At 42.8% G+C, this 17,660-nt stretch overlaps 2 protein-coding genes across 3 annotated transcripts in view; one reads left to right on the forward strand and one right to left on the reverse strand.

Annotated features, from left to right (window-relative positions):
• Window positions 1-6,782: 6,782 nt before the first annotated feature.
• On the reverse strand, window positions 6,783-14,426 carry POLR2L (RNA polymerase II, I and III subunit L). The gene is made up of 3 exons (XM_075837607.1): window positions 14,330-14,426; window positions 9,919-10,025; window positions 6,783-7,089 (listed from the first exon to the last, which is right to left on the reverse strand). Exons 2-3 carry the CDS (start codon window positions 10,011-10,013, stop codon window positions 6,981-6,983), a joined length of 204 nt encoding a protein of 67 aa, XP_075693722.1. The 5' UTR covers window positions 10,014-10,025; window positions 14,330-14,426; the 3' UTR covers window positions 6,783-6,980.
• A 61-nt stretch (window positions 14,427-14,487) lies between these two features.
• The window catches only part of TSPAN4 (tetraspanin 4), a 446,081-nt gene continuing 442,908 nt past the window's right edge, over window positions 14,488-17,660 (forward strand). The window contains exon 1 of one of the 2 annotated variants that reach the window (XM_075837604.1): window positions 14,488-14,580. The gene's annotated coding sequence lies outside the window, so the exon portion shown is untranslated. The remainder of the gene's footprint in view (window positions 14,581-17,660) is intronic. The other variant, XM_075837605.1, reaches the window with a different exon arrangement.

Consider the following 17,660-nt stretch of genomic DNA (forward strand, 5'->3'; position numbering starts at 1 on the left):
AATGCAGACATACGGGGGTTGATAAATACTGCTATTACCCAAACAGAGACTTCTACTCCTTCTGAGGTTGCACCTGAGCCCACGCTTAAGGATGTGTTTATGGCGGTCAAACAATGCAATTCTGCCCTCTGTGCCCTTCAGATGCAATGGGGGGTATTATGGAATCTCTGGGTATAAGCAAACATGAAATTAAGAGGGTCACGAAACGCACGACAGCGATGGAAGGTCGGGTTTCAGAGTTGGAGGATACTGTAGCACCTGTGATTAGAGATACTAGACAACAAGAACAAGAAATTGCGGATTTGAAAGCGAACCAGATGATCTGGAGAATAGATCACGACGTAAAGATATAAGATCGGTGGATGTACCTGAACAAGCGGAAGGAAACAATCCTGATGACTACTTTGAAAAATGGCTTCAAGAAAAAATTGGTCGCACTAATTTGTTAGGTAACTTTTGAGATGGGTAAGAGATCCTCTTGTGTACTATAACAGACATTGACATATGAGGTGTATACACCTCTCTTAAATAATTTTCTATTACTGTTATGGGCAAGCTCTCATATGTATTATGTAGAGGCCACACATGGTGAACACATCATTGTTGCATCCATCATCAAACCACCACATGTTTATATATAGTTGGCTGCTGGAATCATTTCTTCAAATATAATTCACCTTCAAAAGGCTGATCTAGTTTTTTTACTTATTTACACTGTGTTATAAATAGATATTTGTAGGTGCAATCTGTTATAGCCTTGTCCTTGTTGGTTTATACAGCGCCACCTTCTGTACTGTATCATCTGGTTGTCCATCTGCACTGTGGTTCTTCATGTGTTTTGTTTATTTTAATTGATTCAATAAACTTGCATTGTTTTAATTCATTTTTCGTGTGTCAGACTCCAATCTTCAGGTTTTGTTTAAGATCGGTGGATGTACCTGAACAAGCTGAAGGAAACAATCCTGATGACTACTTTGAAAAATGGCTTCACGAAAAAATTGGTCGCACTGATTTGACGCCATTGTTTGCTATTGAAAGGGCTCATAGGGTCCCCACCAGACCTTAGCCACCTGGAGCCCTTCCTTGTCCCATTTTGATTAAAGCGTCTCTGTCACCACATTATAAGTGGCCTATCTAGTACATGATGTGATCGGCGCTGTAATGTAGATTACAGCAGTGTTTTTTATTTAGAAAAACGATCATTTTTGACGGAGTTATACCTATATTAGCTTTATGCTAATGAGTTTCTCAATGGACAACTGGGTGTGTTTTACTATATGGCCAAGTGGGCGTTGTACAGAGGAGTGTATGACGCTGACCAATCAGCATCATACACTTCTCTCCATTCATTTTCACTAGACACAGAGGGAAGATATCTTTGCTTATATTGTAAATGATATGGTATTCAGTGTATTAAAAGTAATAAACACCACTTTGGGATCTTTAGACTTCTTATTTCATTGCCCTGATGTACACCACCAATAGTAGAAATTATATTGGGGAAAAGGGATGTGGAAAAGAGGGCAAGAAGTCGAGATACTCGATCTCTATTCAAAGACGGGCTGTGGTAATTATGGGTTACCATAAAGGGATAGGGTGAGCGGTCCCTTGTAGAACACCCTATAAAATATAAAATCCCACTTAGCATTGGATAATATATAAAGCTTTATAGAAAAATGCCAAGTGGGAATAGAGAGGGATAGTGAGTTGAACAAGTCTGAATTGAATACAGGGGGTTCCAACAGCAACAACCAGTAAAGTGCTGTTAGAACATTGTTTGAGTGAGTACTGGCATCGCTTGTAAGGGTATGTTCACACGCAGTGTTTTCAGGCGTAATTCGGGCGTTTTACGCCTCGAATTACACCTGAAAAAACGCCCCTAATACGCCTAAAAACATCTACCCATTGCTTTCAATGGGAATTACGATGTTCTGTTCCCACGAGCCTTTATTTTACGCGTCGCTGTCAAAATACGGCGCGTAAAATGACGGCTCGTCAAAAGAAGTTCAGGACACTTCTTGGGACTTTTTGGAGGCGTTTTTCATTGACTATTGAAAAACAGCTCCAAAAACGGCCGTAAAAAACGCAGCGAAAAACGCGAGTTGTTAAAAAAACGTCTGAAAATCAGGAGCTGTATTCGCCTGAAAACAGCTCCGTATTTTCAGAAGTTTTTGGTCACTGCGTGTGAATATACCCTTACAAACGCTGAGCATTGAGTAAACAAGAGGCCAGAAAGTATAAATTCAGACTTCCTTCAAGACACACTATGAATGTAATACAAACACGCACACTTGTTGCTCTTTTACATGAAGCTTCTGACTGATATAAAAGTTTTGGCTAAAGTCCTAGCACTCAGGTTGGGAAAGGTTGTTACATCTCTTGTACATAATGACCAGGTGGGCTTCATGCCCTCTAAATTTACTGGTAGAAATATTAGGCTTTTGTTCCTGAATCTCCAGGCGGTTCCAGATAACCCTGGGATTTGGGTTGTGTTGTCCTGGGATGCTGCTAAGGCATTTGACAGTGTGGAATGGACCTATCTGTTGGCCGTACTTGAGAAAATGGGATTTGGGCCCCGATTTATCTCATGGCCACGAGTAATGTACAATGCACCTGGGGTGCGGGTACGGGTCAATAATATGAGACGAGGCAGGGATGTCCCTTGTCTCCCTTACTTTTTTATAGTGAAATTATAGGGCTTAAATATGGACAGTTCGAGGAGAAGGTGGCATTATATGCCGATGATCTCCTCTTGTTTATGGGGGATGCGAAGGAGTCACTTTCTCAGGCTGTCTGCACTAGTACTTTGTTTGGTACATATTCTTGTCTCACAATCAATTGGAATAAATCGGCCCTGCTTCCAATAGAACCGTTAGTGGATTCTTTACCGCCTAATTTAGCTATGGTACCTGTTACGGCACAGTTTAAGTACTTGGGGATACAGATCACTTGTAAAATGATGGACTTTATTCCCCTGAATATTTGGGCACTTCTGGGAGAATTTAAAATGAAGACTGAGGCATGGGGTAAGCTACCTTTAGGATTGGTGGGTAGAGTCAGTTTACTAAAGATGATATTGATGCCGCAACTGCTTTATGTATTGCACAACGCACCAGTCTGGCTTTTAAATTCTTTGTTCTGCAGAATTTATCAAATATTCAGGGGGTTTATATGGGGAAGGGGAACTAATAGGATTAAGTTGGAAACCTTGCAGTTGCCTACTGATGAGGGAGGCTTGGCGGTTCCTAATCCTCAAACATACTTTTTGGCGGCACAATTGCAGCATTTTAAAGGTTGGGGGTTTCGGATCACGGGTGCTCTAGTGGTGAAATATTAACACATCTGTTAGGACGTGGTTCCTTGTTTTCTTTGCTGGAAGCGCACCGCTTTAGACTTCCGCCCAATCCTATGCCGACTGTTTCCTTGATACATAAGGTTTAGTGGAAGACTCGAGATACACAGGGCATTACGGCGGTCAATAGGTTCACACCTATATGGCATAACGTAAGCCTATGTGAGTTGTTTGGATGGGTGATCAAATATATTTCCCAAATGTATAAAGAGGGTGTACTACAATCCTTCCAACAATTACAAGAATTTACCCTGCCTAATACTTTCTTTTATCAATATCTGCAGTTGATGCATGCATTGACAGCGCAATATGAAGAGGCCCCGCCAGAGATACAGGCATCTGTGGTTATAAATGTTCTGGAAAATGCAGGAAGTATGAAGGGCGTAATTTCATTCTTGGACGGCCAACTATTGGGTTATGTGTTGAAATCCCCCTTAGACCTGGTAAGAGAAAAACGGTCTTGAGATTTGGTGAATATATCGGAGGATGCTTGCTCACTTAACGCGGCAGATCGTAGGTCTCAGTTATTCTTACTTCACAGAGTTTATCGTACTCCAGTGCTCTTGAAACAAAATGGGTCTTCGAGCTGATACGCAGTGCCCAAGATGTTCGGAGGAACACGCGGATCTTATCCATATGATGTGGGTGTGTCCTAATTTGCAGGGGTATTGGGAAGAGCTTTATGCATTGGTGGATAGGATATTTGGTTTACAGGTACCGTGTGATCCATTAGTGGGTGTTCTGGGTTACGTGGAAAATCTTGCAGTCACTATTCTTCAAAAATTGGCGATCCAATAAGTATTGTATCAGGCACGTAAGCTGATAGCTACTCTTTTGAACACTATATCTGTCAGGCTATTGGATGGATCAAAATCATTAAAAGGAAGGTGTCACGAAAAAAAAAGTGTTTATGTTTTTGCTCTTAATATGTGATTAAAATTAATTTTATTTATTTGCGTTTTACTTTTTCTTTCTTTTACTTCTCTATGGGGGCTGCCATTTTTTTTTTCATCTCTGTAGGCGTCGATTAACGACACATACAGAGATGGAATACGGCACATACATCCCCATAGTGAATGCGAACGGGAGCCGTTCCATTCACTATAGTGTACGCCGACTGTGTGGGAAAGGCACATGCGCCGCTCCCACACAGTCCAAAAGGAAGGTCTTCGTGCCATTTTCATGAGGACCGGAAGTCGCGGCCGGACAGTAAGATGACTACTTCCGATCACAGCTTCCGTCCATATGTTCAGAAGCAAGCACTAGGAGCGGAGGCGGCAGGAGCAGGTAAGTTATGTTTGTGTACGTTCGTGTTATACTGTGTATTTACCACTGTATCTAATACTCCTACACTGTGCATTCGCTCAAAAAATGGCGACACACAGTGTAAGAGGTTTGAAAATTCAACCCCCTCCTTTCTCCTGGCACTAGCCAGGATAAAGGAGGGGGGATTGTTTGAGGACACTAGAGCGAGTGTGTGTTCTCCAATTTTGCAGCATAAAGCAATGAGGTTGCTTTACCACATGCCAATGCTGCAATTTTGGGAATTGCTCCCTCTAGTGACCAGCACATGGAAATGTTATAAATTAGAATCTAATTTATAATATTTCCTGACTTGTGAAAATTTTTTAAAAATGAGAACAATGTTTAATCATTTATATACTAACAGTTTAGCAAAAAAAAAAAATTTTCTAGCGACACATTCCCTTTAATGTCTGGTACAGATCTAGATGGTGGAATGTACGTAGTTAGGGAGGTGAGGCTCGTTGTAATTTGGTAGATTAATACAGTGTTTTTTGTTTTCTTTAATTCATCAAAAGATGGTCATGCAACGTTTCAACCCTGAGTGCTGCGGTCTCTTCTCTCTATATGGGTTCGTGATCTCTTTTGGACGGGGGATACTTACCTGCGTGCACTCCCCATTAATTTGGGATACTGCTGTTCCGTCTCTATTGCTGGTTGTGCTGCTGGATATCCATGTTTTTCTTTACTAATCGGTGGGATATGTTAAGGGGAGGGTTGGGATGTAGGGGCTGTTTTTTTATATGTCAAATGTTTATATATTATGAAAACTTGTGTCAATAAAACTATTTGATTTAAAAAAAGAATCCTGTAACATGCACTACCTTCTGATTGCACGGGCACAGGAGCGGTTTCCGCGCCATCGCTGTGGGATCCCAGCTGTGACTGAAAGCCGGGTACGGAGATAACTCAGTTTCAGTTCATTTATCGCCTTAAATGCCGCAATCAATAGTGACTGCGGCATTTAAGTGGTTTGAAAAGAGGGGGGAGGACAACCCCCTCTGTCGCCCAGCGATGACCCCTGATCGCGGGTTGCCATGGCCTCCAGGCCTATGGCTGTTCACATAAAATATAAACAAAACCAGAACAATAAAGTTGACAAGTTATTTTAGTCACATGTTGAACTCTGTAAAATAAAAGAAGCGTAGTTTTTTTCTCCCACCCTCCCCACCAAAAAAATATAAAAGTTAATGATTAAGTCTGATGCACCCCAAACAGGTATTGATAAAACGAAATCTCGTCATGCAAAAAACAAGAAAAAAAAAAAGTTATAGTTTGTGTAATAAGACAACACAAAAACAGATTAGGGTTTTTTGTGAAAAAGTAGTAAAACCTAAAAAAACCTCTTGATATTTGGAATCACAAAATCCTACGACCCATAGAATAAAGTTAGAACCTTAATTTTCACTGCACAGTGAATGGAGTGCATTTAAAACGCAAAAACCACCGGCGGAATTGCTGTCTTTTTCCATTTCCCTCCCAAAAAAATAAGTTTATATAAGTTAATCAGTAAATTATATGTACCTCAAAATGGTGCCATTGAAAAACAAAAAACTCATCTTGCAAAAAAAAATGCCTCATACTGATATGTCCATGGAAAATGAAAAAAAAAGCCAAAAAAAACTTTATGGCTCTTGGTACGCGAAGATGAAAAAATAAAAAAGAATGCTTGGTCCATAAGGCCCCGTCGTTAAAGAATATCTCCACTTTCATACAGTCCCCTTTCTTTTTAAAGGGGGTGTCAAAAATAACAAAACCCCTTAATATTCCCCATATTGGGAAAAAAATTAATACAAAAAATTTAGGGAGGAGGCTCTGGTCTACTTTTCTTCAAATGAGTAGCAGCCTCTTACACCATTTCACATAGGATGTCAGGATTCTCGCCAAGTCTATGGTCCATGCCCATACGTTGTGGATTCTGCTCCTAAATCCAGATGTTTATTATTCATGCAGATTCTGCTCTGAAAAGCCAAGGATTCGCATGTATTAGCAGCAAATACACAAGAGAAATCCCTAGTTTCAGCAGCGGATTTCCTTGAAAATCCACAGATTTGCTTCTGCAAATACTAACCATGTGAACATGGCCCTAACATGGACAGTAAACGATGCAAAACGGACATACACACCCTTCTTAATTATAACAAAAATATCTTTATTAAATACAAAAGGAGTCGATTTTGTGGATTCAGATGTAATAAGGGACTAGGAATGTCCCGGCTTGCATCATCTTTGCAAGGAATCTGTGCGTTCAAATCCGAACAGAAAAAGCTTCTTCCACCTTCTCTCAAACGTGCACCGTAGGAAAATGTCATATACCCACATGTCCTCACTTCTCCAAGGGAGCGTAGTTCAAAAGCTTCTCAATCAGATCCACATGGGCAAGAAGCATCCGGCGGCAGCAGTACCTCTTCAAGCCTAATGCATCCAGCGCATCACTTTAAAGAGAAGAAGAGTGACGAGAGCCACTGAATTATATAGGGACTGAATATAGGGACTGGAGAGAATATGAATTCAAAACTACAAGTCAATCTGATTCAACACTCCTTACCCTGGAGGCCGATGTGATCAGTGTAGAAAATTGGTTTAGGGGGTTTAAGTGATTACAACCTGTTGGCACGGTTTCAATGACAGCTCCAGTGACAAACCTGGACTCCCTGGGATGCATCCAATACTGGTACCTCCATAGGGAATAGCTGAATTGTGATTGGCTGCAGCAGTCCCATGATAAAACATCACAGGAGGCCAGCTGTACGGAGACAAGCCGATGGAGCAGGGACATGTTGCTCCGGGAGCACCAGGGGAGGGGAGTATAGTCCTTTTTACATTTTAAGCTTTGAGAAAAAAAATATACTGGGGACTTGCAAAATCTGCAACTGGCATTTGTTGCAGATTTTGACTTCTCCACTGAACTTGTGAAATTGATCTGCAGTGGATTTCAAAATCCAAACCACAGGTCAATTTCCACATGAAAATTTTTAGCAGCGCGTTGATGAGATTTATTAAAAACTTTGTTGCTACTGCAATACACTGCAGATTTTTGGCCCAAAAATCTGGACGGAAAAATCTGCAGTGTATCCGCCACGTATAGACATACCATACAATGTGTTTATTTATACATAGCCAATTTACTATTTTTTTTGCAAATTGGGGACTGAAAATTTGAAAAGATTTGCTAAAATTGCATACAGAAAAAACAACAACAAAACCACTATATGTGGATAAGACCATACAGCTCGTTGTGTTAGTCATCTGAATCTCATGAATACATTTTGTGCTGTTTGGTAGGGGTCCCGGGGGTCACACTCCCATGGGTAAAACAGCAATAGCCATCAATATTAAAAGGGCTTGTCTAGGGCTGGGAAACTAATCGAAAAAAAGTAACCAAAACCGAAATTTACCGCAATTAATCGATGTCACCATGTGCATTTAGTTTTTTCAATTATTTTTATAAATTTTTTACTATTCCTGGGCATTATACTGCGTAGAGGCAGCTATAGGGGGCATTACACTGCGGGGAGAGCAGCTATGGGGGCATTAAACTGCGGGGAGGGCAGCTATGGGGGCATTACGCTGCGGGGAGGGCAGCTATGGGGGCATTACGCTGCGTGGAAGGCAGCTATGGGGGCATTACGCTGCGTGGAAGGCAGCTATGGGGGCATTACACTGCGTGGAGGGCAGCTATGGGGGCATTACACTGCGTGGAGGGCAGCTATGGGGGCATTACACTGCGTGGAGGGCAGCTATGGGGGCATTACACTGCGTGGAGGGCAGCTATGGGGGCATTACACTGCGTGGAGGGCAGCTATGGGGGCATTACACTGCGTGGAGGGCAGCTATGGGGGCATTACACTGCGTGGAGGGCAGCTATGGGGGCATTACACTGCGTGGAGGGCAGCTATGGGGGCATTACACTGCGTGGAGGGCAGCTATGGGGGCATTACACTGCGTGGAGGGCAGCTATGGGGGCATTACACTGCGTGGAGGGCAGCTATGGGGGCATTACACTGCGTGGAGGGCAGCTATGGGGGCATTACACTGCGTGGAGGGCAGCTATGGGGGCATTACACTGCGTGGAGGGCAGCTATGGGGGCATTACACTGCGTGGAGGGCAGCTATGGGGGCATTACACTGCGTGGAGGGCAGTTATGGGGGTATTATACTGCATGGAGGGCCGTTATGGGGCATTATACTGCATGGAGGGCAGCTATAGGGGCATTATACTGTGTGGGGCAGCTATAGGGGCATAGCATGCAAATAGGGGGCGCGTTGCCTAAATAATCGTTCATTAATCGTGATTTTGATTTAGGTCATAAACCTCCCAGTTCTAGGCTTGTCCCACACTAGACATTTATTACCTATCCACAGTATAGGTGATAAAGGTCGGATTGCTAGGAACTCCACAACTGGGACCCTCACCAATCACTACAACCCAGTTAGGGTATGTTCACACGCAGTGTTTTCAGACGTTTTTCGGCTGAAAAATCAGAGGCAGAACGCCTCCAAACATCTGCCCATTGATTTCAATGGGAAAGACGGCGTTCAGTTCTGACGGGCCGTTTTTCAAAACGGCCGCAAAAAAGAAGGGCATGTCACTTCTTCAGCCGTTTTTGGAGCCATTTTTCCATAGACTATTGAAAAAAAGCTTGAAAAAAAGCTTCAAAAACATCCGTAAAAAACGCAGCGAAAAACGCGAGTGGCTTAAAAAACTTCTGAAAATCAGGAGCTGTTTTCCCTTGCAAACAGCTCCGTATTTTCAGACGTTTTTGAGCGCACATACCCTTACTCCTCACCGTACGGAGGAGGAGCTTGAATAGAGCTGCGGTCAAGAATGCGTCCTGCCACTCCATTCAATGTCTATAGGGCTGACAGAAACAGCCGAGCGCTGCACTCTCCCTCAGTCCCATAGATTTACTAGAGTGGCACCATGCATGCCCGAACGCCGCTCCATTCCGAATTCTCTGAGGTTCGAGACCCCTGTTTTAGTGATTGATGAAGGGTCCCAGCGATCAGACGTTTATCATCTATCCTATGGAAAAGCGATAAAGGTCTATTTTGGTCAACACAGAAAGTATACTGAAAAAATGATATAACTTTTCATCCTACAATAAAAACCTCTTAACAGCTTAATAGAAGAGAACGACAACGATTTTATATTTTCATTTCAGCTGGAAATGCTCATGGACGTATAAGAGACAAATAATGGTAGAAAATCATTGTCTTGATCTATGAATGAAGCGCAGCGGTTACTGACGCGGTTTACATACCCTTCAGTGTACTCGGCCTGCAGCAGCCCAAGATATGCCTCCCACTTATTTCCAACGATCTTCCCACATGTGAAGCATCTGACAGGGATAATCATTTTGTTGAATTTCTTGTGGGAAAGAAAAGACATGAAATTGGGTCACAAGCCATGATAAGATCCAGCTAAATAATAACAAACGCTCCGCCGGGACCTCTCGATGCCCTTGCTCAGGGCTGTGGAGTACTCTGGAGACACGACTGCTAAAAGATAATAAGCCGGTGTATCAGCTTATAACGGTGTGATCAATGTGCGGTGGCTTGTCGCGCTGCCCTCTACGTTATATCATTTACTGGCTCTGGCAGCCTCCATTGCATTAAGAAGTAAATTCTTCAGATAAGGATAGATTTTTTTTTTTATGAGGTTTAAAGGATCAGCTGGGAATAATTACAGACACAGTGACACACGGTAAAAAGTCACAGCTATAGGAAGCATGCGGGAGATATGTCAAAGATTATGTACTAACGAAAAGAGAAGGAGATCTGAAGCTGGTTTTGGGATTCGCAAAACTTGATCAGACCATTGCAAGTCAAACAAGTGCAGGTGTATAACCTCAGTGATCCACGCGTGGCACGGATGCGGAGGAATACCTCGGTAGCAGAACAGCCAGCTCGTCACAGCTCCTATTAAAATGGTTCACAGCTTACGCATTTTGGGGTATGCAAACACCCTAACAATAGCTATGAAAAAGAGCTCTGTGGTTTATTTATTTTTTTAAGAGTGAGTTCACATGCTGCAGATACTTTTGGAGCAGAACCTGCAACGTAAATAAAGTAAATGGAACTGAATGATGTTTTTCTAATTCCTCTACTACCCTAGACCACAAGGGAAGGCAGCATTATTGCTCCACTACCCTAGACCACCAAGGAAGCTGGCATTAACATTTGCACTACCCTAGACCACCATGGAATTTGGCATTAACCACCGCTACCCTAGACCACCATGGAAGTTGGAATTAACATTTGAAAGTTATGAAGGGAGAGCCTCCAATTTTATTTCTTAATTTAAAAATTGTGATGACCTTTCTTGCTCTGGTGTACACCACCTATTTAATCATAGAGTTTATAGGAATAGGGAAAGTAGAGCAAGAGTGGTCAGTATCGCCTTCAATTATTTAAATTGATACGATCTGGTATAGTAGGTGAAGAAATTTGGTTAGTGCAATGTCCCCTTTTTTTGCACAACCATATTCACTTATTATTTATATTTTTATTATTTAATATTTTTATTAATTTGTTGTAAATATTTTTTGTTATTTGTTTTATTGTATTTTTCAAATCCCATTAACTAGGAGACCATTCGTTGGCTATTCCTCTTCAATGGGAAAAAGGAGGGAGTACTCCAAAGATTTATATCGTATTTGTGACTTGTTCATTGATGTGCAAAATACAAAAGGTATCAGCTGCAGCTTGAGGTAAACAGGAATTAACATTTGCACTACCCTAGACCACCATGGAAGCTGGCATTAACCACCACTACCCTAGACCACCAAGGAAAATAGGCATTAACCGTTCCACTACCATAGACCACCAAGGAGGCAGAAATTAAAGAGGCTCTGTCGCCAGTTTATAACTGCCCTATCTTCTACCTAATCTAATAGTCGCTTTAATGTAGATAACAAGTTTGTTTGTTTTTAAACGCTTATTTTTGACCAAGTTACGATAATTTTTAGTTTTATGCTAATTTGTCCTAAATGCCCAATTGGCCGTTTTTTTTACTTTTCACCAAGCAGGAGTTGTAAAGAAAAGCGTATGACGCTGACCAATCAGCGTCATACACTTCTCTTCATTCATGTACTCAGCACATAGTGATGTTGCTAGATTATGATGTGCTGTTACTTACTCACACATTAACGTTACTGAAGTGTCTTGAGAGTAACTCATGCTCAGCTTGTGTCACTGCACAGCGTGATCTCGCGAGATTACGCTGTGATGGGACTTCCTCCCTCAGGTCCTTCACCGGAGCGATGGAAGAGTCAATAGACATCGCTTCCAGCCATGCCAGGACATTTATCCGAATCTGCAGCGGCTGGAGGTGATGCATGTTCAGTCTTCCATGGCTCCGGTGAAGGACCTGCGGGAGGAAGTCCCGTCACAGCGCGATCTCTCGAGAACAGCAGAGACCCCGCATGTGCGTTACTGGCTGTACAACAGAACAGCCCAGTCACTATGACATGTCGTATACCCGGAAGAAAATGGATGATCAGCACAGCAGTGACGTCATCCGTTATGTACCTGACGGCAGCATCTGGAAACGGGGCCAATTTGGAAAATGTAAGTACACTACAAATGTATTTACATTCATAAGTTACAAGCATTAACACATACACATTTTAACTCCGAAAACTCCTTTAAGGAATAAAGGGAAAGTAGCACTTGTAAAAGCGCCGCAGCATCACTAAAACAGCAAAACGGTGGGGATTTCGGGAGTCGGATCGCCACTGATCAGGTATTGATAGCCTATCCTTAGGATAGGCCATCAATTTCTTAACCCCCTTCACTATCCAGGGCCACCAGGGTTACTTCCATTAAACACTTAGCAATATCCCTGGTGAGCTAGGGTAGTTATCACTTCACCCCCATAGACCACCATGGAGGCAGCACTTTATTTAGTCAAGGGGCTCAGAAGTTCTGTAGACTACCCGGATTTATCTGGACATGAAATGTAATATTTACCAGAACCCTGGACACTGTGGTATTCTACATCTGGCAGCTATTCGTGGGTTAATAGAGCGTAGTACCCCATTAGGGCTCCTTATCTGTAAGCCAGGGCGGAGCAGCTACAAAGAACGTCCTGCACTGTGGAGGGCCAGTCATGATTGTGCACTATATGGACAGCCCATTAGAACTATGTAATGTTTCCTTCACCTGGTGGTGGCGCTGTAGGGAAAAGAGCCAGGTTCCCACACAGATTACAGTTGATTAGCAGGGATCCCACCAGCAGGACACACTGTGATCAACTTCTTTAGGGTATGTTCACACGCTAAACAAAAACCTGTCTTAAATAAGGAGCTCTTTTCAAGGGAAAAGCATAGTTTGTAAGAGTAAAGAATAGTTTTTTATGGATGTTTTTAGAGCGGTTTTTCTATTGACGATGAAAAAAGGCTCCAAAAACAGCTCAAGAAGTGACATGCACTTCTTTTTATAAAGTTTTTTACGCGCCATTCTTTCAAACGGCCACGTAAAAAACCGCTCCGTCGGAACGAAACTCAGTTTTTCCCATTGAAGTCAATGGGCAGATGTTTGGAGGCGTTCAGCTTCCGTTTTTTTGGGCGTATATGGCCTGAAAAACGGCTGAAAATAAGCCGCGTGAACATACCCTCACAAGGGATCCTTTAACAAAAAAAGATTGTCCAAAGCAGGAAACCCCTTTAAATTTCCCATACGCTTCAGATTAATGTCACAAGACAACGTAACATGTAAGGCTATGTTCACACCTGGGTTGGGCTATTCCGTTGTTCTGCTCAGAGGAGCAGAACAAGGGAATAATGGAAGCAACGGTTACGGCCGATGGAACCCACTGACTTATATGTTTAATAGGCGTTTTCCAAAGACAATAGCGCAACATGATGCGCTATTATCTCCGGATCTGCGATGGAGGTCCCTAATGGAGCCTCCAACGCAGATGTGAACGAAGCCTACGGAGGCCGAATATACTGATTGCATGACAAAATCAGCCATGAAATCCTATGGTCAGTCTAGATCAGGGGTCAGCAACCTGAGGCACTCCAGCTGGTGTGAAACTACAAGTCCCAGCATGCCTCTAGTACACAGGACCTTTACTGTATACAATGCTAGAAGGGGAGACTTATAAGTTATACAATTTTCCAATTTACTTTGTGTCCATTGCATGTGGGTTTTCAAGATCTCTGCTTGCAGTCATTCAATGGGAACCTTATTGTTTACGTCCAATGAATACAAAACGCCTTGTGATGGACACACATGGGGGGGGGCCTCCTTATCAGACCATTTTAATAACTACTGTATACTGTAACGAGCAGTGCAGCTGTGTGATCACATAACGAAACGTAAACAATGAGGATTTCTATTGAATGACTGCAAGCAGAGATCTTGAAAACGGTGAGGAATTGATATACAACGTAGATTTCAAAATGGTATAACTTTTCATTATCCAAGGAATAAGCCGGCAATACTGCATGACAATGGCTGCAACCGCTTTACACAATAGGACACGCATGAAAAAAATGGCATAGCTATTGTACGGAGGGTGCAGGAAACTCGTTACTAGATCCCCGGTCCTATATTAGCTCAGACGCTCTCTACGGGACGGACAGAAGATGAAGTGACGTCACGGAAGCGTCTGATATAATATCACACATATATATAATTATATATCTACAGAGCCGCATGTCTCACCTCGCCCGAGCTCCTGCAACCTCTTCCCTATACACACGCGTATCTCCAAACCATGTGACTCGTTACGCCCCGCCCTTCTCATGAAGCGGCGTCTTCGCGGTCTCAGTTACCGCCGAATTTTGACGGGTCGCTATTTTTGGTCGAGCGCCCTCTGGTGTACGGGAGGTGGTAGAACAATCAAGCAGTGAGCGCTGCTCTGAGGGATGATCAGAGCGCAAGGACTGAGGAGACAGACAGCTGCAGCAAGCCAGGTACTGTCCCGGGGAAATACTATTACCTAGTGTGTGTGAGTAACGTCTGTGTGCAGTGTGTAACTGCTGTGTGCAGTGCTCTTTACTATGAGCTCAAGTGCAAGTCCCATCCTACACGAATCAACAAGTTCACATAGAGAAGAGCAGGCTGCTGCGCTACACTGAGAGCAAATACAGCATGTATCTAAGCTCTCTATCACAAGCTGTGGCTTAGATACAATGTAGAGGAGCTTATTGGAAGTGCATGGTCCTGTGTGATGCTTATAATGTATGGTGTGTATATATATATAGTTCTAGTCTATGGACTGTATAGTCACAGTCCATCCTCAGCTGCTGCATTCATTACTGTATAACCCCAGGCAGCAAGTGACAAGGTTACAGGTGACATGTATATTGAAAGTTGTCCATAGATCCACTAATCTCGCTGAGCGGATGATGGTTAGAAATCAATGTATTGATAAGCGGTTTCTACGGTTACAAAAGCAATTGGAATCTGTTGAATTGTTACTAAAATTGTTGGTTATATTCGGAAATGTCTCTACGTGTAGTCGTGATAACTGTGATTGTGGAGAACCCGTCACCAAGAACGACCTGTGCATTAGGACTTCTATAACTTTAAGGAATCTTAAACTCGGTGTACGTTTTTTTGTTTTTTTTTTTGGTTGCCAAAAGTGTAAAAATGCGTCAGAAATGTGTCCAAAAAGTCTGATGGTACGAAATGGACATTTTATGTTCTGCCTTTCATTGTTAAAGTTTTCACAGCTGAGCAAAATGGACATTTTTATGTCAATTTTACTCAAACGTGTCCTAAGAAAGGTAGGCAAACATATGGCAACGTAAGATGTGCAAGGGGCCTTAGTGTGCGGTCACACGCGGCAGATTTTGCTGCAGACATTTTTTGGGACTGAAAATCGGTTCCATTTATCGGAATGGAACTTGCAGAAATCCATAAACCTGCTGCAGATACAACCACATTCAGATGAACAGAACAAATTTTGCCCTGTGTGACTGCACCCTTAGGGCCAGTTCACACGTAGCGTAAATACTGCGGATTTTCAGCAATGCCATTAGTTGCGGAAAATCCGCAGCATAATACAGTAGCAGAAAAGTGAATGAGATTTGAACAAATCTCATCCACACGCTGCGTAAATGCTGAGTGGAGAAAACGCTCAGAAATTGACCTGTGGTGCGGTATTTTAGTCCGCAGCATGTCAATTGTATTTACGTAAACGCTGCATATTTGTTGCGGGGTTTCCCCTTTGAATTCAATGGGGAGGTAAAACCTGCAACAAATAGCAGATGTTGCGTTTCTTTGCTGCATAATCATAGCAAATCTGCCGCAAAAAACACAATTCAGAAAAATAAATAAATCTTATACTTACCCTGAAGTCTGTGTTTCTTCGTCCAGGCCGGTCTCCTGGGATGATGTTTCATCCAATGTGACCGCTGCAGCCAATCACAGGCTGCCGCCCTCACATAGGATGAAATGTCATCCCAGGGCTGCAGTGCGTCATGATGTCAGGACGTCGGAGGGACGCGTCGTTATGGTAAGAATCCATTTTTTTTTTCTTCGGCTTTCTGCATCGGACATTCCAGCCAAAAAACCGCACCACAATTTGGTGCGTTTTTTTGGCCAGAATTCCCTGCAGCGCCCAGGGTGGATACGCTGTGTGCTTTTACGCAGCGTACCCGCCCTGTGTGAACATACCCTTATACTACTCCACTATTGTGGGCACTAGCGCCCAGTCAATGCCCTCTCTCCAGCTCCTGATCCATATGGAATCGCGCTCTATATGCAGAACAGCACATTCGGGTATCATTTGACCTTTTTCAGGGCAGTTTTCTACGGCTGTATTCACACACAGCATTTATATCGGGTTTTCTTGGTGTTTTTTTTTTGTTCAATTTTTTGGGATGCTGAGGCTGAGCTCACACCTGCGTTGTCAATTTTGTTGTTCTGCTCCGTCCTTTATTAATAACAGCATATTTTGCACCAATCAAATTGGCAAAGGGTACTTGGCAAGAATTGCGCCTAATTTCCTAAAAGGTTCACACCTCTTAATAGATCTGATGCATCTGGTATTGTCTAATTGTTTGAATTTTACTTTTACTCCTGCAATGTGCAGCTGTGCATGTGTTACTAGTTTGCGCCTTTTTTAATGCATGATTTAGGTATGGCTTTTTTTTTCTGGTATTTTTCCCATAGGCTTCTCCATGGAACTTCAAAGACGCCAGGAAAAATTCTGTGTACAAAGTGACACTAAAAAATGTATGTAAAAAAAAAAAAAAAGCCATAACGCACACATGAAATGCATGGTGTTTTTTGCATGGAGGAGTGGATACCTTTTCCACTGCGTCTGAATATACCCTTATACAGGTTTTATGGAGGCAGTCAGAAGTATATGTAGTGTTGGGGGCCCCGGTCAGTGTCATACTATTGCGCCCTTTAGCCTAGTGTTACTAATCCCCCGTGAATGGCAGAGTTGTGTGCACGGAGCCTGTACTGCAGCGCATGGAAACTGCATGACTTTTTAGTACGGAGCTCTATGGCCTCAGTATGCTGCTGTTGCACAAGGCTTAAGGCTGTGTTCACACGTGGTTCTTGTAGCAGTTTTTCTGCAATTTTCGATGTGTTTTATATTACTGTAATTGTTCATCAAAATCATCAAAAATGTGCATCAAAATGATGGCAGAAACCACAACAAGTATGACACTCGTTAATAGAGTCTAAGGCAAACCTTTAAAGGGGTTTTCCCATCAGGGACATTTAGGACACACCCCTAAGCCCCATTCTAGTTTTTTGTGCTCACGCTGAATCCCGGCCACTTCCTGGTTATATGGCCGGGAGTTACGGAAACAGCGTAACTCGCTCAGCTACGCTGTTTCTGTAACTCCCATAGTAGTGAATGGCAGTTACGGATCAACGTAGCATGCGAGCCACGCTGTTTCCGTAACTCCCGACCATGCAATCCGTAATTGGCCCGGAGTCAGCGTGAGCACAAAAAACTAGAACAGTGTTTAGGGGACCCCAGAGGTGGGACCCGCATCTATCTGACATTTATGACATATCCTGTGGAAAT

Source organism: Rhinoderma darwinii, chromosome 9 (genome assembly GCF_050947455.1).
Source record: "Rhinoderma darwinii isolate aRhiDar2 chromosome 9, aRhiDar2.hap1, whole genome shotgun sequence".
NCBI classification, from domain to species: Eukaryota; Metazoa; Chordata; class Amphibia; order Anura; family Rhinodermatidae; genus Rhinoderma; species Rhinoderma darwinii.

What these genes read in the sequence shown, in the direction of transcription:
- POLR2L (XM_075837607.1), bottom strand. Translation starts at nt 10,013, where the DNA reads ATGATTATCCCTGTCAGATGCTTCACATGTGGGAAGATCGTTGGAAAT. An exon ending in CAGGCCGAGTACACTGAAGG is followed by an intron (nt 7,090 to 9,918) that starts GTATGTAAACCG and finishes TTCTCTTTAAAG; the next exon opens with TGATGCGCTGGATGCATTAG.